This window comes from Hakea prostrata, chromosome 5 (genome assembly GCF_041222555.1).
Source record: "Hakea prostrata isolate BN-2017 chromosome 5, UWA_Hpros_2, whole genome shotgun sequence".
Lineage (NCBI taxonomy): Eukaryota > Viridiplantae > Streptophyta > Magnoliopsida > Proteales > Proteaceae > Hakea > Hakea prostrata.
The window spans coordinates 38,487,682-38,513,103 of NC_142604.1; the positions used below are offsets into that span (position 1 = coordinate 38,487,682).

Below are 25,422 nucleotides of genomic sequence, written 5' to 3' on the forward strand. Positions count from 1 at the left end.
AGGGGCCCAGGGGTGGGTGATGGGATTTTTTTTTTAATATTTTTCAATTATGGGGCTCACCGATTTTATAGTGGTACAACCATCGGGGAGCCCAAGACGGGGGTGATGATCCGGATTCAGAGCCTTGGGCAAGTGGAAGTGTGTAGAGACGCTCTTCACCTTGCGAGCTCTCCTTTCATTCAAAAGCTAGTTGTGTTGTCTAATTGGTTATCCTTAGTGGCATGTCTAATGGAAGTTTGTGAGGCAATCGATTGGCCCTCGTGATGTATTCTTTCTGATGTGCGTATACACATCGGTGGGTTTAGCTCAATTTGGTTCAAACATATATGACATTTGGCGAATGTATTAGCTGATTTCTTAACTTCGGGTGCTTCTAGACTTAAGCTTGCCAGGGTTTGGTGGGGCTTGGTCCCTAGCTTCATTATAAACTCTTGATTTGCCAAGGTGAGGTTTTTCTCTATTGTTGCTTCCGAATGAAGTTGTAGCATTTCAAACCCAAAAAAAGGAAAAAAGAAAAGAAAATACTATATTTTATTAATATTTATGTTAAAAACTGAAACAAGTTGGAGATTGTCAAAGAAAGTATGTATCAACATTTAGTGTGGGTTGCGCATTTCACTCCTATTCACTCCTTAAAGAGACCACTAGGGTTGGTAGTCTAATGGTCCTAAACTCACTCCCAAGCTTCTGTGAATTATACTAGGTTTTCAATGGGGACTAATGCTTGCATAGGTTGAACTCAAAAGTCTGAACATTGAGTAGCGAGGCCCGCAAATGAACCTAACACCATTCCAAGGGTGTAAACCCTTGAGGAGAAATTACCATAATATTCTCAAGTAAAAAAAAAAAGACAAATGAAATTACAAGTGTAACCTTACCCATATATCATTGAAAATTACAATCGTACCCTTATATCCTATTCTCAAAGAACCATATAAGTGTGTGAAGGGTCTTCTTCTTTTACTCTACCGGAAATCACCCACCACCAAATACCAAATAAGATATAGGGCACTTCAGTCATATTAACACATAAGGGGTAATTTAGTCATATTTTAAATTTACTGTAAATTTCACTAATGGTTTGAAACGAGTTCTTGGTGCACTAGGGTTCGCTAATTTCGTGCCCAACTCAAGGGTGTGCACATAAGAAATTCTTTTTTTTGTGCAAAATTTGCTTTTGATCTCTTATGGTTGAATCAAGGGTGAATTAAAAGACATTTCCTCTCTTATCTCATTCTTCTTTCTATCATCAGCCTTTGCCCATAATATCAAGTAGAATCCCACGACTACTAGAAAAGCTCCAATGATGCTGCAAAATTGAATAAGAAAAATTAGATAAAAAAATTTATGAATAATAAATACAATGATAAAGTATGGAATCCAAACAATATTTCATTAATGTTTGCCATGAAATCCGGTTCATGAAATGAAATTTAGTGTATTGCGTCGTTTTGTATATATTGCCTCTGTTAATAAAAAGCAAGCATGAACGAACACTTTGTGTGGTGAAATAGTTGTCTATAGAGTTTTTTTACTGAAATAGTGGAAATCTCTTATTATCTCTGAAGTACCGAGGCAACCTTTCCAAAAAACTTTAAATTCCTTACAGTTTATGTAGAATTTACTTAGGTTCTTCCTCATCATTGTGCAATTGTTGCTCTTGTCCCCAACATGCGTTTTATAATTAATCTATCAACTATTGTTTACACTCCTGATGTCTTGATTCTTCAAATCTTTTTTTTCTTTTCTATTTTTTTATATAAAAAACAATTTTTTTTTTATGGATTAGGGGTAATCACCGACCCTCGACCGTCGAGACGGGAAACCCGAACGCTCGGAACCGGACCGGAGGATGGCGCTGCGGATAATCATCATCAATGGGATAACTATCGCATAACCTAACGGTTATCTCAGGAGTCCTCTACTAGCCCAAACTAGTAGAAGTCTATCGCTCAACGGATCTCATTGATAAGATCCAACGACTACCCGAAGAAGGCTCGAGTGCATCCAACGAAGGAGATTCGAAGGTACACTATATATAAACCTCACTACCATAGAAGGTGAGGGACGGATCAATCGATCAAAAAGAATACTATCGAGACTCGGGTTCGGATACATGCGATAGATCCAAACTATCGGCGTCCTGCTATCTAGATCACCTTTCCCGTTTCTTCATTCATTAGCTCTGTGCTTCTAGCGAGCCGTTTGTGATTAAGTTCATCAAGCGACTTAGCCTTCGGAGGTGGACTCCCGACCCCGGCGGTCGGGCCACATCCGACGCTTTCGTTTTGCGAGGACATCACGTGGAGATCCAAGGGCTGAGCAGATTTTGGACGCATCATCCGGCGCCGTCCGTGGGAAGGACTTGAAAAAGCCATGGTGACTAGATCAGCAGCCGCTGCACAACGCAATTCCGGTGTTCGAGATACCGGGGTGAATAATCCAGATATTCCCCGGAAAGCCAAAATCCTATCGAGGTAGATGATGGCCGGGGAGGACGTAATCTTCCTCCCGATACAATCCAAGATCAATTGGATCGGGTAAAGATTCAACTCTTGGAGGTGAGCCAAGCACTCCGCGTGCTCACCAGGACGAGTGGTTTTACCACAAGAACCTAATCAACACGATTCAGGGAGACGTGCATTACCACGTGACCAAAGAATGGCTGAGGACCGGAATGTTGATCAGAATTTCCGTGAAGGAGACCGAGGACTTCGGAGGATTGATGATCAACCAAGGCGAGGCGATCGGTTCGACAGACCGCAAGAGAGTACAACTGATTCAAATACAAGGTTGGATACGGGGTAAGAACTCACTCACCTCATCGGAAGAACCGTTCGTGATGATCGAGCGATTCGTGACGAGAGAAACGTTCGTGAAGGACGGGCTGTTCGTGATGATCGAGTAGCACGTGATGATCGTGTTAATCGAGGTCGTGATCGTATTGCTGAAGATCACCCGACCCAGATTGGTCAAGAATTGGCCAACATCAATGAGAAGTTAGGGCGGTTGGCTAAGGGAAGAATAAGCGAGGATATTTACTCGGTTATTCGGAAGACTCCTTTCTTTGAGCCAATTGCGGGATATCGGTTTCCCCATAACTTCCGTTTGCCTACCTTCTCAACATTCGATGGCTCCGGAGATCCAACAGCTCACATCGGCTATTACCAACGAGACCATGGCGGTTTCGAGTAATTTCGATGAAATTTTATGCGGGGTTTCGGTTCATCTCTCGACTAGAGCGGCACAAAAGTGGTTTTCTAACCTCCCCTCGGGAAGGATCGTAAACTTTGACGAATTGGCGCGCCAATTCATAGGGCGATTCCGAGTGGGATACGAGGTCAAGAAAACGGAAGAAACCTTGTTTCTTGTCAAACAAGGAAAGAACGAATCGATTAGAGAGTTTACGAAAAGATTCAACAAAGTGACGATGGAGATAGAAAACTTGGATGAACAAGTAGCCGTAACCGCTCTATTTATAGGACTCATAAATCGGAAACTCCTGGAGTTATTACTACGGGATATACCCACGACTTATGCTTGAGTTGGTACGGAGAGATGCCGAAGTAGGCTGAAGTCATGGAGATTCTAGATGCGCGCCAAGGAGATAATAAAGTCTCCAATAAGGAACAAAAGGCTCCCGGGCATAAGCGAAGCCAGAGAAGAATGTTCGCGATCGGGTTGGAAGATCCCAACCTTGGCGCCAAAGATCCCCCGGTAGAAGTGAGTACACTCCATTGAATGCTCCTCGGGCTGATATTTTGAATATCCTCAAAAGAAAAAATATTTTGAAGTGGCCGCCTAAAATTCTTTTGAAGCCGGAGAGCGGCGAGGATCGGGAAAAGTATTGCCGATTCCACAAGGACTATGGTCATTACACTAATGATTGTCGTCATCGAAGAGCGAGATATTGAGAAATTGATATCTCGGGGACATCTGTCCGGTTTTGTTAGCGGGGAGAAGGGAGGAGCCACATGGGCCACGTGCGGCTGCCCCTAAAAGGGATCGTTCGGTTAGTTCAGAATGATCGAGGGAAGCCCCGAAGTCTAAAAAAGGCAAGGAGGTGATTGAAGCTGCTACTCGGTCATCGATTCTTACCATCTTCGGGGGTCCAGAGCCCGAATCATTCCGGAGTTTAAAAACCAAATCCAAATTTGTTGGAGCCGGAGAGGCGCAGAAGCGGAAGAAGCTGAATGGTGAAGATTCTATCACCTTTAGCGAAGAAGACGAAAGAGACGTTTGTTTACCTCATGATGATGCTATAGTCATCAAGGTAGAGATTGCACGGCGGGAAGTGCATAGAGTATTGATTGATACGAGGTCTGCAGGTGACCTAATTTCTTACGAAGTGTATCAAAAATTGAAGGTGGATCGGGACTTGATGAAACCTTCATCTACACACCTATATGGCTTTGCGGGGTCATCATCTGCGATAGCGGAAGGATCGGTTTAGTTGGATCTTTCCATTGGAAGTTTTCCTAAAGAAACAACTATCCGAATCAATTTTTTTGTGGTTCGAGAACTACCAGCCTATAATATGATTCTCGTACGACCATCTTTATCCAAGATAGGTGCTATTGTTTCGACAAAGCACACTGAAGATAAAATTCCCGACCGATATGGGAATCGGTCAAGTCTCCTCGACCGGAAGATCTCTCGGCGGTGTTATGTTGCCTATTTAAAAGACAAGGAGGGTCCGAGGAAGGTTCTGCCCTCCCCATAGAAGTTCGAGATGATCGGGAAGAGACAAAGATGCAAAGGCCCGAACCGGTGGAGAAAGCTGGAGCAAATCCAGCGTGTACCGAGGATGAGAAAAACATTACTTATGTCGGGTCCGAATAGCTGGAAGAGTTTAAAGATGAGTTGAGGTTATTTCTTCAACAGAATAAGGATGTATTCGCATGGTCTGTGGAGGACATGCTCGGGATCGATCGGGTCATTGCAGAGCACAAACTCTGGATAGACCCTAAGGCGAAACCGGTGATACGAAAAGAAGAAATTTCTCTATTGAAAAGTATGAAGCCGTTCGGAACGAAGTTGAAAAACTTAAGAATTCTTGTTTCATAGAACCAATCGAGTGCCCAACTTGGTTGGCCAACGTGGTGATGGTGAAAAAGGCGAATGGGAAGTGGAGGATGTGTACGGACTACACGGATCTAAACAAAGCTTGCCCAAAAGATTGCTACCCGTTGCCTCGGATTGACCTCTTGATAGATGCTATCTGCAGGATATGAAACTTTAAGTTTCATGGATGCCTACTCGGGGTATAATCGGATCCTTATGAATAAGGAGGATGAGAAGTATACGGCTTTCATGACTGATCGTGAAAGCTATTATTACAAGGTCATGCCTTTTGGCCTAAAGAATGCGGGAGCAACATATCGAGAGGGCCGTCAACAAGATTTTCAAAGAGCTGATAGGAAAGAATGTTGAAGCATATGTTGACAACATCTTTGGTGAAAAGCTTTACAAAAGCAAATCACATTGCAGATTTGTTGAGGTTTTCTCGATCTTGAGGAAACATCAAATGAAGTTGAACCCCAAAAAATGTGCCTTTGGATTCTCCTCGGGCAAATTCTTGGGTTTCATGGTATCACGAGAGGGGAATTGAGGCAAATCCTGCCAAAATACAAGCTCGATTGATATGGAGGCTCCCAAAACCGTTCGGGATGTACAATGTTTGACGGGGAGAGTTGCTTTGCCTTAAATCGATTTATCTCCAAGTGCGGAGAAAAATGTTTGCCTTTCTTCAAGGCACTTAAAGACCTGAAGGGCGTTAAGGAAGCAAAGTGGATTGAAGAGTGCCGAGAAAGCTTTCGAGGAATTAAAAGAAGCACTTGGACAACCACCGATCCTGTCCCGGACAGGAGAAGGGGGAAATATTACAGCTATATCTAGCGACATCCCTTTCGGTCGGTCGGTGCGGTACTTGTTCGGGAGAAAGATAAGAAACGATGGCCGATTTACTATGTAAGCCACGTGTTGCTAGATGCGGAGACGAGATATTCCCAGATTGAAAAGCGAGGCTCGGCTCTCATGATGGCCGCCGGGAAGCTAAGGCCATATTTTCAAGCTCATCCAATTGAGGTATTTACAACTTTTCCTCTTAGTAAAGTTCTTAACAAACCTGATTTGTCTGGAAGGATGGTATCCTGGTCGGTTGAGCTAAGTGAATTCCAAGTGAGTTTTAAGCCCAAAACTGCAATCAAGGCTCGGGCATTAGCCGACTTTGTAGTAGAAACTCTGCACGCAGTGGAACCCACCATTGAGGATCCCATTATACCAACCACTTGGGAGGTATATGTGGATGGTTCGAGTAATAAAGATGGAGCGGTATTGCTGGAATTCTATTAAAAAGTCCAGCGAGGATTTATTATTCGATATGCTTTGAGATTCGCATTTGATGCAAGTAATAACGAAGCGGAATATGAGGCCTTGATAGCAAGACTTCGGTTGTCAAAAGCATTAGTTATTGCAGATGTTACTATTTATAGTGACTCTAAGCTTATAGTCAACCAAGTCCAGGGGGAGTATGGCATTAAAGAACCACGCTTGCAAAAATATCGGGAGATAGTGCGGGCATTTGAGAACCAATTTCGAATTTGAAGATATCTCTCGATTTCGAGGAATGAAAATTCGGTGGCGAGATGAGCTATCCCGACTAGCCAATGCCAAGGAAAAGAATCTAGACCCTTCGGTCTACATTGAAGAGGTAACTTTTCCAAGTTATCATGAGAAAGAAATTTCTTATATTGAAGCGAACGTTCTTTGGATGGATCCAATAATCGAATATCTAAGAGATGACAAGTTACCCGAGGATCCAGTAGAGGCAAGGTTGATCAAGATTCGATCAGCTAGATTTGTCATTCGGAATGGGAGACTATACAAAAGATCTTATCTTTGGACCCCTTATGAGATGTATAGGCCCCGAAGGAGCAAAATCAGCTTTGGTGAGGTTCATGAAGGAATTTGTGGCGCTCACATGGGTGGCGAGCCCTGGCCCACAAAATTCTAAGACTTGGGTTATATTGGCCTAAGATCCAAGAGGCTGCTATGGACTACGTTCGTTGATGTAGTAAGCTTGTCAAATTCATGCCACAAGATCGAAGCGCCCGGCGGAAATTATGACTTCAATTCTAAATCCCATTCCCTTTGCAATGTGGGGAATTGATATCATGGGCAAATTCACCAAGGCATCAAAGCGGACGGGAATATCCGATAGTAGCAATTGATTACTTCACAAAATGGGTAGAAGCCGATTGCTGGCGACAATTGCTTGAGAAAAAGTGGAGAAATTTGTGCTTGAATCAATCATATATCGCTTTGGGATTCCAAAGATAATTGTCACTTGACCATGGTACTCGGTTCGATTGTCCACAATTTGAGCAATTCCGTGGAACATATATGATTGAGCATCGTATGTCCTCGGTGGCATACCCCCAAAGCAATGGCCGGGTAGAGGTTACTAACCGAACGCTCTTCGGAAGGAATAAAGAGAAGACTCGAAGGCGACAAAGCTTCTTGGGTCGAAGAACTACATAATGTATTGTGGGCTTATAGAACTACGGTTCGAACACCTACGGGAGAAACTCCATTCAAGGTTGGCATATGGATCCGAAGCATTGGCACTTGTGGAGATAATGGCGGGGACGTTACGGGATCGTGAGTTCGAGGAAAAAGCAAATGAATAAGGACTGCTTGATAGTCTTGATTTGTTGGACGAAGTTCGGGCAAAGGCAATAGCACGAACTCAACATTATCAAAGAAGGATAGCGTCTCATTATAATACTCGAGTGAAGAATCGTCGGTACTTAGCCGGAGATTTGGTGTTGAGAAACACCCTAGCTTCTGACCCGCGTCACCAAAGAAAGTTGGACCCTTCCTGGGAAGGACCCTATATGGTTGTGAAACCGGTCGGTTCGAGAGCTTACAGGTGAAGAACATAGATTCCCAGAAAGAGTTGGATCGTTCGTGGAATGCTAGGCATCTCAAAAAGTTTTATCCTTGAGGATGATTTCAATTTTGTTCATGATGTAATCAATGCAATTTTTGGCTTTCAACAAACTATCTTTTGATTGGGGGGCATCATACACCACATTCAAGAACAAGATTCAACTATAAGGCATCGGATGCAAATTCGTGTGGGTCCTTCAACACTTCAACGCTTTTGGAAAATTTTTTGAACTTTCTTAAGTCGGGGCATCGGATGAAAATCCGAGTGAGTTCCTTTTGCAAGGCGTCGGTTTGAAACTCGAGTGAGTTCCTTCAAGACTTGTTGAATTTTTGAATTATCCTTAAGTATAAGGAATCGGTTTAAAACCCGAGTGAGTTCCTTCTCAGACTTATTGTATTTCTCCGGAAATCCTTAAGTATAAGGCATCGGTTTAAAACCCGAGTGAGTTCCTTCTCAGACTTATTGTATTTCTCCGGAAATCCTAAGTATAAGGCATCGGTTTAAAACCCGAGTGAGTTCCTTCTCAGACTTATTGTATTTCTCCGGAAATCCTTAAGTAAAGGCATTGTTTCAGACAACTAAGACCTAATGCAACCGCGATTCAAGTGCCTAGCAAAGTTCAAAGATAAAGTAATTTCTTATTTCTTCAGAAGATCCAAAGAGGCCAGTATCAAAATAATTACAAGAGCTGGATACAATCTCTGATCAAAGAAGAAAGTCATTACAGGTATTGTTAACAAGTTATACAAGATCAACGCGACTTTGCTAGAACAAACATATGAGTCAACCATTGGTGGGGAGTCAAGGAAAAGAAGAGAAGAAATGAGGATTACAAAAATATTTCGATATTCAGAAAATCCTCCGCAATTTCATACTCTTTGTCCAGCTTGTCCGGGAGAAGAATGGTCCTCGACCAAACTCGCATTCGATACAAGCTCGTCATAATTGACTTCTTCCGGCGAGAGAATAAATAGGAGAATCTTCCGGATATTGCATAATATCCGGATCGGAAGGTGGAGGATCAATCTTATCCTTGGTCCGGTCGGGAGGAGGAATACCCGGGTCGGTAAATACTTCGGGATGGCAAACGAAGATTGTAGGGAGTCGTATCAAAATGAGGATCTTGCCTTAATATTGATTCCCATACTTCGTTCTCACCATCCCCGAGACGCTTTGCAAGTTATAAGCATTCAGCATATCAACAAAAGGCTTACTTGTGTAAATACTTGAAGACGCAGGCTCTGCGAACATCGGTTGGAAGGGATTCGGGCAAAGGAACGAGCTTGCCTTTCGGGTAATGTTTCGAGATCCTTTAGCTCCCGACTTTCCAACTGTCCGCTCCGATCGCCGGATCTTCTCCCTGGCATCATCCAAGTCCGACCGAAGACGACCAATCATCGAATTCTTTTCTCCTGCCACCTCCCAAGCTAGATTCCAAAGGCGAGCAATCTCAACATCTTTAGCTTCGGAGATTTCCCGAAGCCTAGAAACTTCATTGCTCAACCTACTGAGTCTAGTGCTTTGCTTCCACTTGGTTGTGGAAGTTACTAGCAAGACTCTTGCAAACAACTTTAGAGTTAGCGAGGAGCGAGAAAAGTAATTTTTCAAAATCGAGAGGATAATGAAGAAAGACTTACATCACCAAGGTGACTTCGTAAAGACTTCATCCGGAAGTTTGGAAAGAATTGCGCTCTCGAAGTCATTCGAGCGGCGCAGTACACCATTCCAACGCTCTGTCAAACTCGTTTGACACTAATTCAAGCGAAGGATGAGAAGGATGAACTACATCAAGCAAAGGCTGAGCTTCATCACTTGTCACCCGACGGCGCTTCCTGGTGGCAAAATCCTCCAACTCGGAAGGAGAGGAGGAGGATGCCAAACAAGCACCGGAGTTAGAAATAGGAGCAGCACTGCGTTGGGACCACACCTTCATCGAGACGCCAACATAGTTGCCTCGGATGCCCGAAGAGTCTTCTTCGGGGGTGCACCAACGAGCTCACCGGCAGGAGTGCCGGACAGCACCATCGGCAACGGAGTGATCAAGATCTTCCTGGGAAAGACGAGCGATCACTTTGGGCAAAGGAGGCGTACGGACGACATCAACGAAGGCTGCGGGAATCGACTTGAAGATTCACCGCCACCGATCGCCTTACGCTTGGAGGATTCACTAGCTGAAACCACCACACTGGCCCCAACCACCACCGACGCAACCCTTTTCTTGCAAGCATTTGCTCTGATAAAGTTCGGGTTGATCTTGGGAGCCACTATGCAAAACAACAAAAAAACCAGCCGTATCGGTCTGAAATAAACGAGCAACAACAATGGGGAAACCCTAGTTTTCTAAAGCTTCTAATGAGACCAACAAACTAAACCCCAAGTATAACTATTGTGCGTTTACTTCGGGGGAAGTGGGGAAACAGATGAGAAATCAAAAAACTCACTTGTTCGGAAATGGATAGAGCATCGTTGGTGTACGAGGAATACGGAAGCGAGGCCGAAGGACGAAAGGTTGCTTTGGCACTTTAGCAAATCTATCTTGCGAAGTCGGGATAGATGGAGAGTACCCACGAAGGCTTTAAATAGCCTAAGGTATAAGACGACGGTTGAAGGCTAAGGACAACCGACGACCCAGATCGAAACGACGCTTCGAGATCCGCAAAAAGCAAGATCAACGGTCGAAGGGATGCCACATGGAAACATGTGGAAGCGAGCACTGATGCGAGAGAAACCTCCAATCGTCGCACCGCCATTAAAATAATGGATGTATTTCCGATTCATTGGAAACAGTGAATGGTATACAAAAGCGAGAAAACGTTTGAACTTCGCGAAGGGAAACGTGCGGACTTTGCAATAAATGAAGTAGTGGGGAAGATTAACACATCTTCCCGAAACGCATCTTCACAATATTTCTAGGAGATCATTATTTGGCAAGGAATGAAAAGTTAAGTGATAAGTTTTATCATTAATACTTTGATATTCAAGGCAATACTTCGGCGCGAGACGGGGAAATTTTGAGGCCAACATGAATAAAGAAATGTCTATTCATTAAATTGAGGGTACATATTTACAAAAGAACAACTCCCTAAGCCTTTTCTTCATTGTTGCCCGAGGGACCACGATCGGGAGGACTTTTCTCGGGACCATGAGAAGAGCCTTCCTCAAGAGTGGCATCGGCTGAATCCTCTCTGACAACAACTTGAGACTCGGCTTGTGATTTCTCCTCTGGAAGTGCCGGCTCGTCATTCGGATATGCCTCATATTGAGGGTCAGGCTGGAAAAGGATCATCTACTCCCCGAGCCTAGTCTGGGAGATCCATACCAACTTTCCCGAAGACCTGCGGGTGGCATACCTCACGAAAAGGAGCAGTGTCGAAGTCGGGGATCGTTCCAAGGATCTGCTCCCAAACATCGTTACGCCCCCATGCGATAAGCCCGAATGTTGTAGAAACCTAGCAATTCGGAGAAAGGTACGCTGTTTAGGTATTTCCGAATGCACTCCTTCCGAAGGTCCGGCTTTATATGCTCGGGCTTGCTAGGGATTGCCAACTTCGGATGTTCTTCGAGCTCCCTACTTTTGATTTCAAGGCTGTCACCAAACAACGTGGCAGTGCCTTTTGCTTCCGGCCTCGCGCTCGGCAGCGAGAGACACGAATTTTCGAAGCTTCAAGAGCTTCCTTGAGGGAGATCACTTCTTCCTCATGCTTTTTCTGCACCTCCACAGTAGCTGCAGTCAGCCTGGTCTATTTGGGAATTGGCCTTGGCCAATTTCTCTTCACAAGTTTGCGGCAAGGAGCTGGTGCGACCAACCCGGCTCAATGCTTCCATGTGTTGATAAAAGCTCAACACGGCATTCCCTGGGAAGACGGAAGATATCGAGAAGAAGTCATAAGAAATTATGAAAACATAAGTAAGCAAGAAGACCGGTACCTTGTAGATTGACTAATAAGGGAGGTGTCATCCGGGGCTTTAAACTCCCGGCGATCGAAGGAGCAAGAGCGAGGGAGCTCCACTCTGCAGCTTTCTCGGGATCCCGAGTGACCCTGTCGGTCATCTTTAGGGTCCACTTGGGGGATGAAGACTTCCTCACCATCCGTCGAAGCTTTGGATTTTTTGTTGGAGGGAGCATCAATTGTGTCATGCCTCCTCTTGGTTCGGACGGAGGAGGAGACGTTAGCCCTCTCCACCATTGGTTTCTTCCCTTTACCCGAAGCATCAGCTACGGGCCCGATATTCCCGATACCCCCGTAAGAGGGGTCGGGAGAGGGAAGAGAAGCCTCTTGATCTGCGAGTCAAGACCACGGGCGATCGTTGTTCGGCTGTCACAACGGCCCTAGTGGCCTTCACCCGCAGAGACTTTCGGGGTTCGTTCCGGGAGGCACTTGCAAAGAAGAAGGACAAGAATCGGAATTCAAGACATATCACTTCAGTCAAATCAAAGGATGATGGTTAAAAGCTCACAATGAGCCAAGCCCCAGTACTGAAGGATGGAGTTATACTCCATTTCATATCCATGTATCTCTTGATACCACGGAATGGATTTGATCTTCCTGATGGCCACCTCGTCTTCTTTGGATAAGGGAAGGCCCCGGTTACTTTCGGATGAAGAAGTAAGCCTCCTCCGGGTGGTCGGGAAGTTAAGATTTGATGGAGGCGCTCGACGAGAAAAAGTATCGTTCGCGCCATCTTTTGTGATTAGAAGGGCAAGTTCCTTTGACAAGGATGCTGCCCCTCCAATCAAGTTCAGCCTTATTGCGTTTGGAAAGAAAGACCCATCCGGGAGGATGGGAGATAGAACGAACATGAAAATGTACAAAAAGAGAAAGAGATGGCGTAATGCCAAGCTCAAAACACAAACCCAAGAAGCCGACGATAAGACGCCGGCTATTGGGGAGGAGCATTCCGGGACAAATGTTCCAGTGATTCAAAGCTGCGGAGAATAAAGGATTAAAAAAGGAAAAGCGAACCCCGCTTTCCGGTGCATCTATTTACGAGAGAAAATTCACCCGAAAGGGATGAATCAACCCTCTCATCGGGGTGGGGAGCCCTAACCTGATATGAGGAAGGAATGTCAAAATCTTGGACAATTTGAAAGAAGGGTTTCTCCATTATAAATGGAAGGAACAGAGCCAGTGCCCACCATTGGACCCGAGAGGTTTGAGGCTGCCTAGAAGACTCGACAATCTTGGAAGACCCGGACTCGAGAAGGACGGGGAGAAGTTTCGGTTTTTCTTTCAAAACCTTTTTGAGAAACTTCAGCGAACTCCCGCGAGAGGACGGTTAGGGTTTTGTTATCACTATCCGACTGTTGGGGAGTAGGAGAAGCAAAAGCATCATTGCTATCACCAACATGGGGTACTAAAGAAGCCCTATCGTCCGCCATTACTCGTTTCGATGAAACTACAAAAAGAAAATACCAAGTAAACTTACCGATTCGGTGAGACGGAAGCTTGAGAGCAGGAAGGCGCGAAGGCAGACAACAAAGGTTCAAATTCCGGACGGGAAGAATGAAACCTACGAAGACAACGAACCGCTTTTAAAACTCCCGCATGAGTGTTCGGGAATCGAACGATCGAGATTGATTCAAAATCAACGATCAAGATTGAAAGACATTTTGAAAGTTTGAACTCACGAATCCGAAATAGGCGTTCGGAAACCGTCGCTTGGATGACGTGAGCCACGACAGATCAAGCGCAACGAAGATACGTGGCCTTACACTCACAACGCTCGAGGAAAAGTGACCACCGCATTAAATGTGATATGACATTTAATGAAGCACGCAGAGATCATCACCCGACGACGAACCCGATTAAAAACCAAGCCCTCGGGATTGACCGAACACTTGGTCTGGGGGGCTCATGATATGGAGAGTTTATGATCAGACCGGGTTCATACCTGGTCCGACCCTCGACCCTGGTCGAGACGGAGAAAACCGAATCGCTCCCGAGCAAACCGGATCCGGAGGATGGCTTGCTGAAGAAGAAAGATTATTCGGCCGCAAGCGTGCCCTAATCTTACTTATGGATTAGGGTAATCACCACGATGACAAACAGACTCAAACCGACGGCTGCGGATAATCATCATCAAAGGGATAACTATCGCATAACCTAACGGTTATCTCAGGAGTCCTCTACTAGCCCAAACTAGTAGAAGTCTATCGCTCAATGGATCTCATTGATAAGATCCAACGACTACCCGAAGAAGGCTCGAGTGCATCCAACGAAGGAGATTCGAAGGTACACTCTATATAAACCTCACTACCATACAAGGTGAGGGACGGATCAATCGATCAAAAAGAATACTATCTGAGACTTAGGTTCAGATACATACTGATAGATCCAAACTATCAACGTCCTGCTATCTAGATCACCTTTCCCGTTTCTTCATTCATTAGCTCTGTGCTTCTAGCAGAGCCGTTTGTGATTAAGTTCATCAACTGACTTAGCCTTCGGAGGTGGACTCCCGACCCCAGCGGTCGGGCCACATCTGACGCTTTCGTTTTGCAGGACATCACGTGGAGATCCAAGGGCTGAGCAGATTTTGGACGCATCAATTTTGAAATTTGAGTATCATAAATTTTTAGGAATAATAAATAGGGAGAGGTGGATGATTTTTAATTGTGAAATGTAGCTGATATGAAGTGAAGACATTCGTAATGATTATATTACAACTATACAACGATATTAACATGAATCTAGGGTTGCAAGAATGTCGGGTTTGATTAGACTTAATGAAATTCTAATCATAATCCTAAATGATCTAGCCTGACCTTGATCCTTGCTACGACATATTAAACCAATGCATAATTCATCATTGTTACTATACTTTTGACAAAAGAATCCTATAAGGTGATAGGGTTGGGTCGGTCCTAATAAATCATGGAAACCTAACCCACACCAACCTTGATCTAGGGTCACTCTTCCTCACCCATAAGGGTAGTCTGGGTAGAATTTTGAACACAAATTTGAGTTCAAGATACACTATGATGGGCCAGGGTGGGATCGGATCATTAGGGCCAAACTTATAATATGAGAATATACTTTCACCAATTCTTTAGTGAACTTTTAAGAGTAAGTTAAAGAGTATACCAACCTCCCCAGATGTACAGAATCACCAAGTACAAATGTGTCCAATAGGAAGGAGAAAACAATGAGGAGTGGTAAAAATGCAGATGCAAATACTGGACCCCTTATGTGTATACCCCATGTCAACACAAAGTTTGAGAGGCCTGTTATCACAATTCCCTGCAAATTCAGGTATGCAATTTCAGTGAAATAGAAACATATTACTCCAATTTCTATATTCAAATCCATTAATTAAATTTGTAGTTTATGAACTTGAACAATCAATTTAAAAAACAAATAATAATAATAATAATAATAATTACCCCAAAGAGGATGGCTAGAAGAACCAAGCCTGTATCCCATTGGAGCTTCCAAGATGCCCTAGGGATCAAAATTGCTGTTATTATGGATGCTTGGATAGTCCCGAAGAACATCATCATCGCCGTCACTGATAAAGTTGCTGGATACATTTTTGTAACATTGCCCTGCCAAATCAAGTTAAACATGTTGAGAATGTAAATCTCTTCAAATGTATCTTGGATGACTCACCAAATTGGATTTCATATTTGATGATCGATTTGGTTTCTTTAAATAAAATTAAAAATAAAAATTAAAAAATAAAAATTAAAATTAAAAAAAAAAAAAAAAAAAAAAAAAAACCTGAGAAGCATCGTAGAAGGCTATCCAAAAAGAAATTTGAGAGCAACCTCAAATTTTGGCCATGATCATAGTTACTAGGATGCAAGGAAATTGCCCACATCCCCATGAAAGGCAGTAGTGAGGGTCATATTGATGAGTTGGGATCAGCTCTCCATTAGGAGAGGACAATGTGATCTCCTGACGTTTTTTCACCACACAACATCATTGCAACCATATATCCCTTTTGAATACTCATCAAATGAATTAGAAATATGACTTCCAATGGGTCTTACATGGACCCTACCCGTATTTTACAGTGGAAAAGTATCAGAGGAGCAAAAGGAGTTGTTCTGGACTCTATATTGATACGGGAACATGTCCCCATAGAAAGCTTTGAGTCCAGATCTTCTCCACCTAGGCAGGCCGTTCCCCTACCCTCTGGGTTGGGCTAACAAATGGTCTACCCGCGATATATGGAACCCAGAAGGTGGAAAGATGGGGGGAGACGGCATGCCTAGCTGAAGAGGATCTACATTAGAAAACTAACCAAAAATTTAAGGAGATTTATCACCCTTACCACCAATAGGTTCCAAAAGCTGCCGGATAGTACCCCGATGACTATCATAATAGCACCAATTATGGTCTGACCATCAGCTCCATGAAAACTTCCTGATGATTTCATCACTACAGAAGGTCCTTGCCAAAGCACAGTTGCCATTACTCCAGCGGCAGACATGGTCACTCCCCATAACTTAGCCTGCCCATTTCTACTCCAAAATTTAAGCTTCTCCTGCCCTAAAACCACTGTCAGAAAGAGCAGGATTGCAGGTTTTAAGTTCAATCCAATGCTTTGATATGCTGAATCAACGAATTTCAGGCTTATTGTCAAGAGCATTTGGCAAAGTGGAACCCTACAATGGAAATTTGAAGAACCATTTATTAAAGAAACCAATTTCTAATCCAGGAATCAAACTAGATATGGGTTTGAGAGAAAATGAGTTCGGTTACTTAACTCCAGGAGTCCCAACAAGAAGGCATAACCAATTATCTTGAAAGAGATTGGGGGTCTCTTCTGTCTGTGAACAGAAGACAAATAAATATGTCATAAATCATCTGATGTTGTTGCATATGAAGTGTTCGAAGAAAATACCTTTCAATGAAGAAAGCGAGAAGTGAGATGAAGATGGTGCTAACAATGTTTTCATAGACGACAAAAGCGAGGCCATTGACATCTTTTGAGAGGATGGATTGAACGAGAACCAAGAACACTGCAAGACAAACTTGGTTTAAGGTAAGAAATAGGTAGGGCTTGCTTGAATCAAACCATAACCAAAACCCCCTCAGCTCCATCTCTCTGCCTCTTCCGTCTCAGAAGCTTCACTCCACCAATCACTTGCAGGTTTTTTTTTCTCCAATGGGAAAGTTGTCTTTTTTCTGTAAAACAAAAACTCATTCAGCTTCTGATTTTAAAATGTCCTTTTAAACCACACGACAGCGACCTACCACCCACGAAGGCACCTAGCTTCATTTTATGAATTTTTTTTTTTCTTTTTTCATTATTAGTGATAAAGACCCACGGGCATTTTGTATTATTCAATGATTTCAATAAAATTATAAATTAGAGTACGTAGAATCAAAGAACGAAAGTTCATTCGTTTCGCTTGGTTCGGTGGTAGCCGAAACCATTAAATCGGCGAGATTTTGCCGATTTAAAAGGTATTTTTCGTTCGAACTTCCAATATTGGAATAAGAAAATAAAAAATAATGAAAAAAAATAAAACCTACCGTGAATGCTAAACCACTTTCAACCAGCTTTCACGCAGCCCAATACCCTCATAATTACCCTCCATGTGAAGTCACTCACCTGAATAGTGAATACTCACGAAACCCAAAGCCCTCATTAATTTCTTTTATTTGGGGTTGCGTACACACTTGGTTTTGGATTGAACTTCATCTCTCATCTTCACCATGGAGTTGGACGGCTGGGCGAGCTCTCGCCCGCAGAGTCGTCGGAAGTCGCTACGTTTGCCACTTATTCGCATACCTTACTTCTTCTCCGCCAACGATAACAGTGCTCGCTGCGGTGTAGAGTGGAGAGTTCCTGTTGCAGCCATGGCTTGTGCAGCTCTTTCTGCTATTCACTCATCCAGCCCTGCTACGTTCTTATGCAATTCTCCTAAGCCCATGGCTTCCATGATTCCTTCCAAGTCATTATCCCAAACCTTAACTGTCCCCGGAAGCTTCAACGGTCTCCGTAGGCTCTTCCAGTCTAGCACTTCTAAGCCAATTTCATCTAGCAGATCTTCTCTGAGAAGGAGCTTCATTGTCAATGCGGTAATTTGCCGAAATATTGTTCCTTGATTTCAACAATGGTTTCAGTGATTCCAGTGCTGTGAGAGAGAGAGAAGAAGTGAACGATGAGGGATATTTCGCATCTTCTTCTTCTTTGGTCTTCTACCGTCGATATTGGCCGAGTTTTCGCCGATTCGACGATTTTCCGGCTATACTGAGCGATATCTCGGTGACATTCTGTATTTCTCGTTTCGCCCCCTGGTTTCGTTTCGCCAGGGGGCGAAACTGGCGAATTTAGCCGATATTTCTGCGAAATTCGCCGAAATTTCCTTCCATGCGTAGAATTATAGTTTTGGACGTAAACAATAATGATGATTGGGAATATTTTACGGAAAAAAAAAAGCCATTTTCTTGAACACATACTTTTATAATAGTAGTATAATATGATTGGGGATATTTCATAGCCACTCTAAATCAAACGCTCATCTTGACTTAATTTCAATTTAAAACCACCTTGATCTAGTCCTACACACTTTCTAACTTAAGCTTTCTTTCCTAAAAAATAATAATTTAGGACCACATTGCAATTATTATTTTTATTTTTTAATAATATCATTTCAATTATTTGATTATGACAAACGTTTGTAAGAAGTATATAGGAAACTTGTAGGTGTGGTGCACCAAAAAGTCATCGGTGTGTTTTTAAATAAGTGAAAAATATTTTCCACTCTGCCAATTATCTGTGTAGGTAGTTTTCGGCTCAATGAACCAACTATCTCTGACCAACCGCTCCATCAAAATGTGCATTGAGGTGGGGTTTTCGACGAGGTTCGACTGAGAGATTTACCTAAGGTTGTTTGATGGTAACATTTACTTGGGATTTGGGATCTTTCAACTTTGTTTTTCATGAATGCCAAATCCATCTTCTAAAATTGTCTAGGTTGGATTTTGACCTTCTCCAAAGTCATTTAGAGTGATCGGATCATCATCTTCATCATCCATCACCATGGGCTTAACTCCTGATTCCATGGTCTCAACTCAAATAACTGAAAACTACCTCCTACTAACACTCTGGATTTTGGACCAGTAAAATGGACTTTTGAGTTAGGATTCTAAGTCATTTGCACTCCAATTACCAATGGTCCAACAAAAGTCAATGAATTAATCGACTAGCATCATTTGCAATAGAATCTTCCTCTCCTTCTTCCCTCTTCTCCAACAATGAAGTGGATCTGGAGTAAATATTTAAATGGGACATTTAGTATTAAGTCTGTTTACTTTCTATGCCTCTCCTATGCTGATTCTTATAGCAACATTGCATCATCATCCTCATAGCTTCTCATTGGAGACAAATTTGGAACATCCCCACTTTTCTAAAAATAAAACATTTCATTTGGAAAGCATCTCATGAAGCTATGTCGGTGTTTGATACTTTATTTCATAAAAATTGCTCCCCATCCCCTTTGTGCCTTTTATGTGCTTCTTCCAATGCAACTATATGTCATGCTTTATTTTCATGTCCTTATGCAAAAGACTGTTGGCATCTGTCTCCCCTTAGAATTGATACCACTAATTTTCATTGTTCTTCTATGATTGATTGGATCAACTTTATCCATACAAATTTTCATACTTACGAGGATATGCATATCATAGATGTTCTTTTGACCACTTTGTTTTGGTGTATTTGAAATACTATAAATAATTTATTTTTGAAAGTAAAGGCATTTCAATTCCACATATTATAAATAGGTTCTTTTCTTAGGTTAATGAAATTGGTAGATGTCAACACAATAGTGTTTCTTCTACACCAACAAAATTTTCTTCTCAAAACAACAATCAATCTAATGCTTTATCCTTTCTTGATATACATCAGATTTATATAGATGGAGCTTTGAACAAAACTACTCTGCAGGGAGGTCGTGGTGCTATCCTATGGGATTTGGCTGGTTGCATCATAGCTGCTTAGGCTAAGATCTGTCTATTAGGGTTAGGGTTTAAGCACGAGGTTGCTTAAAGCATTACACCCTGAGTATCTAGTTTGGAATACCCAAACCGCTGCTTCCAGCTAGTATTTATTTTATAAATACTGAATTCTATTGGTAATTGGACTCTCCTACAAAGGCCCATTACACCGTTAGATCGTAACTAATCTGATGGCTCATATTAGAACATAAGTTGAGTATGACTCAAATACCTCAACAATAAGTTGGGTATAACTTGAGTACCTCAACACAAGTTGGGTATGACTCAAATACCTCAACAATCTCCTCCTATGTTTTACATATGGCTCTAGCATTAGTCCCAAAAATGTAATGTTCAAAATCAATATAGAATCATTCATAACTTTCCAAAAGAGAATAGTATTCAATAAAATCCAAAAGAACACTTTGAATCAAAACATGAGTTTTAGAACAAATCTAAACCCAATCTAATTAGAAGTTTTTCTTGGATTGAATTACTTGTTCTCACAAAAAACAATTCAACTGTTCCTTGCATCCTTGAACGATTTACTCTTAAAGTGAATCTTTCTTATCGAGATCCATCCTGACAACTTTGAGTAATTTTACTTGTCAAGCAAATCTTTCCATCAAGTCAGATGATTGGATTTGCTCCTCCATTTTTGCTATCCATTGCAAAGTTACCAAAATATGAATTTCATAATATATGAATTCAATCATTTGCATAAGTATCTAGCTCAATCAAAAGAACTTAGTACAACCCACATGATGACTGAAAAATCATTCGCATTCTCATCAAGTTTATATACAAGAACAAGATCTAAATAATTTTTTTTACAAAGAACCATTCCATGTTTTTATTTGGAATGTTAGAGTTATCGTGTCCAACATAGTTTATTGGTTATATCATCAAATTTGGAATGATAAACCTTTCTATGGAAGACATATCATCAAGTGTGGAATGATATAAAGATAACGATACCATCATCGAAACATATCAACAATTTTCATATTCCTTGACTGGAATAATAAGGTAATCAAGCTTCATACAAAGGTTGTTATATCATCAATGTGGAATGATTTCACAAACCTCTATACTCCACAATCCTACCAAATTATCTGAAATATGCAAATTTTCATGAATGCTAACTATGGCTAGATGAAATTCGAACAATTCAAAATAACATATAATTGGATTAAGACCTAGGATTTTTATTAGCGGCAGCCGCTGCTGCCAGCAGCGGACGCCCCAGATTATGCCACGTGTATCGGACGGTTGTAACTAAAAGTATAGGTTTAGTTGTAAATATAACTTTTTCTTTTTTACACGAAAAGTTTTTTAATTTTTTAAATTTACAAAAAAGAAACCCTTATTACTCTTTGCCTTCCATCGAATACTCGGATTTCGCGAACCTCTTTGCCGGAAGGAAAACGAACGACATCGTCTTACAGCTCGGTGCCGACCAAAGAGTATTCATCGGCTCAAACAGTATTCTTGAGATCAGACTTTATTCTAATCTCAAGACTCTCTTCTAATAGAATAAAGTCTGATCTCGAGTCGTTTCTCAAATCCAAACAGTATTACCATCGGCTCGGCCGCGTCTGGAAGAGGAGCTACCTGCTCTACGGGCCGTTGGGGAAAATCAACCTTCGTGGCTGCCATGGATAAATTCCTCTGTTACGACGTGTACGACATCGATCTCTCAGAGCATCCGACGATTTGGATCTGAAGATGCTTCTCTTACAAACTACAAGCAGATCTGTTATAGTCATCAAGGATCTTGATCGGTTCCTAAGCGAGAAATCAGTTGCGGTTAGTTTATTCGGTGTTCTGAATTTCATGGATGGGATATTCTCCTCTTGTGGAGAAGAGCGAGTGATGGTGTTCACCATGACCAGTAAAGATCACATCAACCCTGCCATTCTCAGACCTGGAAGGATCAACGTTCACATTCACTTTCCTCTCTGTGATTTCCCTGCTTTTAGGACGCTAGTGAACAACAATTTAGGGGTGAAGGAACACACGCTCTACCCTCAAGTGGAAAAGATTTTCCAGGGCGGAGCCACTCTGAGCCCAACAGAGATCAGGGAGATAATGATCGTGAACCAGAGCTCACCCAGTAGAGCACTGAAATCCGTGATCAGTGCTCTCCATACTCACGGGGATGGAAGGAAGCAGCGATTGAGTGAGAGTACTTCAAGGAACGGACGATTAGATGATGATGCTGGGAATCCAGGCGCACGCGCCGGCGGTGGCGGTGGCGTTGTTGGGGTTATTTGCAGGGAAAGCAAACACACTGTGAGAGAGTTTAGGAAATTGTACAGTTTGGTGTGGATGAAGGAGGAATATGGGTTTCTTTTGTAAATTCAAAAAATTAAAGAACTATTAGTGTAAAAAGTAGAAGTTATATTTGCAACTAAACCCTATATTTTTAATTACAACCGTTCGATTCATGTCAAAAAATCTGGGGCGTTCGTTGTTGGCAGCAACGGCTGCCGCTAATAAAAATCCTTAAGACCTATCTATCTATATGGTCTTTAACCCCATCTCCCCCACAATTTTGAATATTCGATTTGTATTTCAATCCCTTTGTAAGGGCATCTACCATGTTCTATATTGATCAACTAAAGTGATCACTTCTTGTTTTATTAGATAATTCAGCACAACCTACATTCGCCTAATTTGTCTCTTCTTACCATTAAAGAGTGAAGTATTAGCTATCATTGTTGTTTCTTGATTATCACAAAACAAACTTCAAGTTAATCATAGGAATATCGAGGATCAGATCTTTTATCCACTCTCTGCCTTATCTCCTTCTAAGGCTAGAGAATATAATTCTGATTCCATAAAAGATAAAACTCAAATCAATACAAGTTCATCTCTTGGATTTCCTTTCAACAATCACTTCACCTAGTGTAAAAATAATCACTAGTAGATTTGTTGTTTCTATTTTTGAACAATAAGATGCATCAGAATTATCCTTCCAAAATTTTGAGGATGTCCAATTTAAAGTAGAGCATAGTTTGTAGTACCCTTAAAATATTTCATTAACCTTTTGAGGGCATTCTAGTGCTCTATACTAGGATTACATGTGAAGCAACTAAGCATGCCTACTGTATAGGCTATGTCTGGCCTAGTGCAACTCATTGCATACATAAGACTACCAATCAGTTTAGAATATTCTAATTAATTCACAGCTTTACCATATTTTGATACAAGCTTTTGTTATAAACATATGATGTTTTTACTAGTTTGCATCCACTGTATCTCCATTTAGAAAGTAGTTTTCCAATATAGTTAAATTGACTAAGAATAATTCCTTGCCCAGAAAAACTTACTTTCACGCCAAGATGATGTCTACAACACCAAGATCCGTCATGTCAAATTCTTTAGCTAAGGTTTCTTTAATGTCACTCACTACAGAATGATCAGAACCAAGAATAAACATATCGTCTATATATAAGCAAATAATTATGACCTTATTTGACACAGACTTGTAGTAAAGGCATTTATCAGAGTTACTCGTTTGAAACCCAAAGCTCTTTGCTTATTTTGTCAAATTTTTGTGCCATAATTTAGGTGCTTAGTTAAAAAAAAACAAAAGACTAAATTAGGTTATAGTCTTTATGTTCGAAACCTTTCATGACATACCCTTCAAGTTTGTTCATGTAGGTTGTATAATAAATACTCTTTGTCCATATCATTCACTCTATCAAAATCCACAAAATTTAAAACTGATATGAATCAATTGATATGAAACAGAAACATAAGAGACATGTCCTTTTTATTTACAATACTAATAATTAATGACACAAGAATCAAAAAACACAATAGTCTTCTATAGAATAAATTCAGACTCTCTCATCCAAATTTTATTTCTCTTTTTTGAATTGGTTTTAGACTCAATGAAGGTCTCCAACTTGTTCAGGTTAATTGGACTCATATCTCCATTTAGGTGTTCTCTCTTTTCCCTTTCTTTTTTTTTCTTCAAAAAAATAGGTTAAAAAATAAATCTTTCTCGATTTCAATAGTGACAAGGCATCTGGAAATATTTAAATTCTCCATTCTTTGCTCAAAGCATCTGGAAATATTAAATTTCCATCCACATAATTCCACCTTAGTTTAACTGTTAAAAAAAAATCACTATGATTTTATAGTCTTAACAGCAAAAACATCACCTTTACCAAGGCTGCCAATACCAATATTCAACAAAGAAATATGTATAATCTTTATACAAAATTCAATTCAACCACGAATAAGTGAAACTAAGAATAGTTGAGAAAACATCACTCAAGTGGTTAGAATAAAGTTGGCTTGTGTTAGCCTACGTGGTGGAACATTTCAAACCAATGATTCAAGAACATCTAACAAGAATCACAAGTAGTAGCTAATGATTGCAACATTAATCAAGATTAACACCCATGCTAGATTTAAAAATTAAAATCAGCAATACAATGTTAAATGAAAGATGAATCTATAGAGGAAAGATTATAAGTACCTTATATCGTATATTCAAGAGTCATACTTGAAAACAAATACGATTGTACCTTCTTGATTTTCTCTCCACTTCTAGAGCTCTACTACTTATTTTCCTTCTCAAACTTTGTAAGTTGTGGGGCCCAACAGCATCTAAAGAAGATGATGCTTCACTGTAGGTCCTCAAAACGTCCAAACAAAAGATGAAAAGAACTTTAGTGGCTCTCACATCTTTTTTCCTCGTATAATTAAAAAATCTAAAACACCCCCAAAACCCAAAAAATTTTTCAAACCAAAAAAAAAAAACAAAAAAAAAAAAAAAAAAAAAAAAAAAAAAAAAAAAAAAATATCTTTAATTATCTATCAAGCCCCATCCTTTTTTTAATTTAAAAAAAAAACCAAAAAGACCCCCTTTTTTTTTTTTTTTTTTTTTTTTTTTTTTTTTTGGGGGGTTTAAAATAAAAATTTTGTTTTTTTTTTTTTTTTTTTTTTTTTTTCGGGTAAAAAAAAAAAAAAAGGGGGGGGTTGGGCCGTTCTCTGTTAATAAGCGCCATTCACAGGCTGGAGGGTCTTGGTTGATCGGTCCCACACGTTAGGGGCCATCATGAACAGCCCGTGGCTGCACACTACCTTCTCCAGATTGAAGGACGACGACTGCGACGCCGGCTCTCTAAGGGGCAGCGCGAACAGGAAGGAGGACGACGACCACAGCCGTGTCACCGATTGTTCTCGTCTTCTTCTATCCCTCTTTTCTCCTCATCTTCTAAACTCAGAAATTTTCTGACAAAACAAATTCTGAAGTTTCCTTGTGATCAGGTACAACCAATTGCTTATACATGTTGCTGATGACACAGAAGACTTTCCAATAAAATAAGCAATGCATGGGACGCATGATGAGCATGACCAGAAGAGAGAGATCGAGATGATATTTGTGGTAGATGCCACGGAAATTCCAATTGTGTCTAACTGCTCCAATTGCTTGAGAAGGGGATGGAGATACATTGGTATCACCGACACCGGCAACGTAGAAAGAAGCAGTGC

The 25,422-nt window shown here is 41.3% G+C and overlaps 1 protein-coding gene and 1 pseudogene across 1 annotated transcript; one reads left to right on the top strand and one right to left on the bottom strand.

The window, feature by feature from the left end:
- Positions 1–206: 206 nt before the first annotated feature.
- On the bottom strand, positions 207–17,083 carry LOC149015927 (WAT1-related protein At5g64700-like). The gene is made up of 6 exons (XM_089157214.1): positions 16,805–17,083; positions 16,668–16,730; positions 16,232–16,565; positions 15,339–15,500; positions 15,044–15,195; positions 207–1,309 (listed from the first exon to the last, which is right to left on the bottom strand). The coding sequence occupies exons 1-6, from the start codon at positions 17,002–17,004 to the stop codon at positions 1,186–1,188; spliced, it is 1,035 nt and encodes a 344-aa protein (XP_089013340.1). The 5' UTR covers positions 17,005–17,083; the 3' UTR covers positions 207–1,185.
- A 539-nt stretch (positions 17,084–17,622) lies between these two features.
- LOC149015928 (AAA-ATPase At2g46620 pseudogene) lies at positions 17,623–22,269 on the top strand (annotated as a pseudogene).
- The last annotated feature ends 3,153 nt before the right edge of the window (positions 22,270–25,422 follow it).

What these genes read in the sequence shown, in the direction of transcription:
- LOC149015927 (XM_089157214.1), bottom strand. Translation starts at nt 17,004, where the DNA reads ATGGAGCTGAGGGGGTTTTGGTTATGGTTTGATTCAAGCAAGCCCTAC. An exon ending in CTCGCTTTCTTCATTGAAAG is followed by an intron (nt 16,731 to 16,804) that starts GTATTTTCTTCG and finishes TTCTGTTCACAG; the next exon opens with ACAGAAGAGACCCCCAATCT. An exon ending in GCTTTTGGAACCTATTGGTG is followed by an intron (nt 15,501 to 16,231) that starts GTAAGGGTGATA and finishes TTGATTTGGCAG; the next exon opens with GGCAATGTTACAAAAATGTA.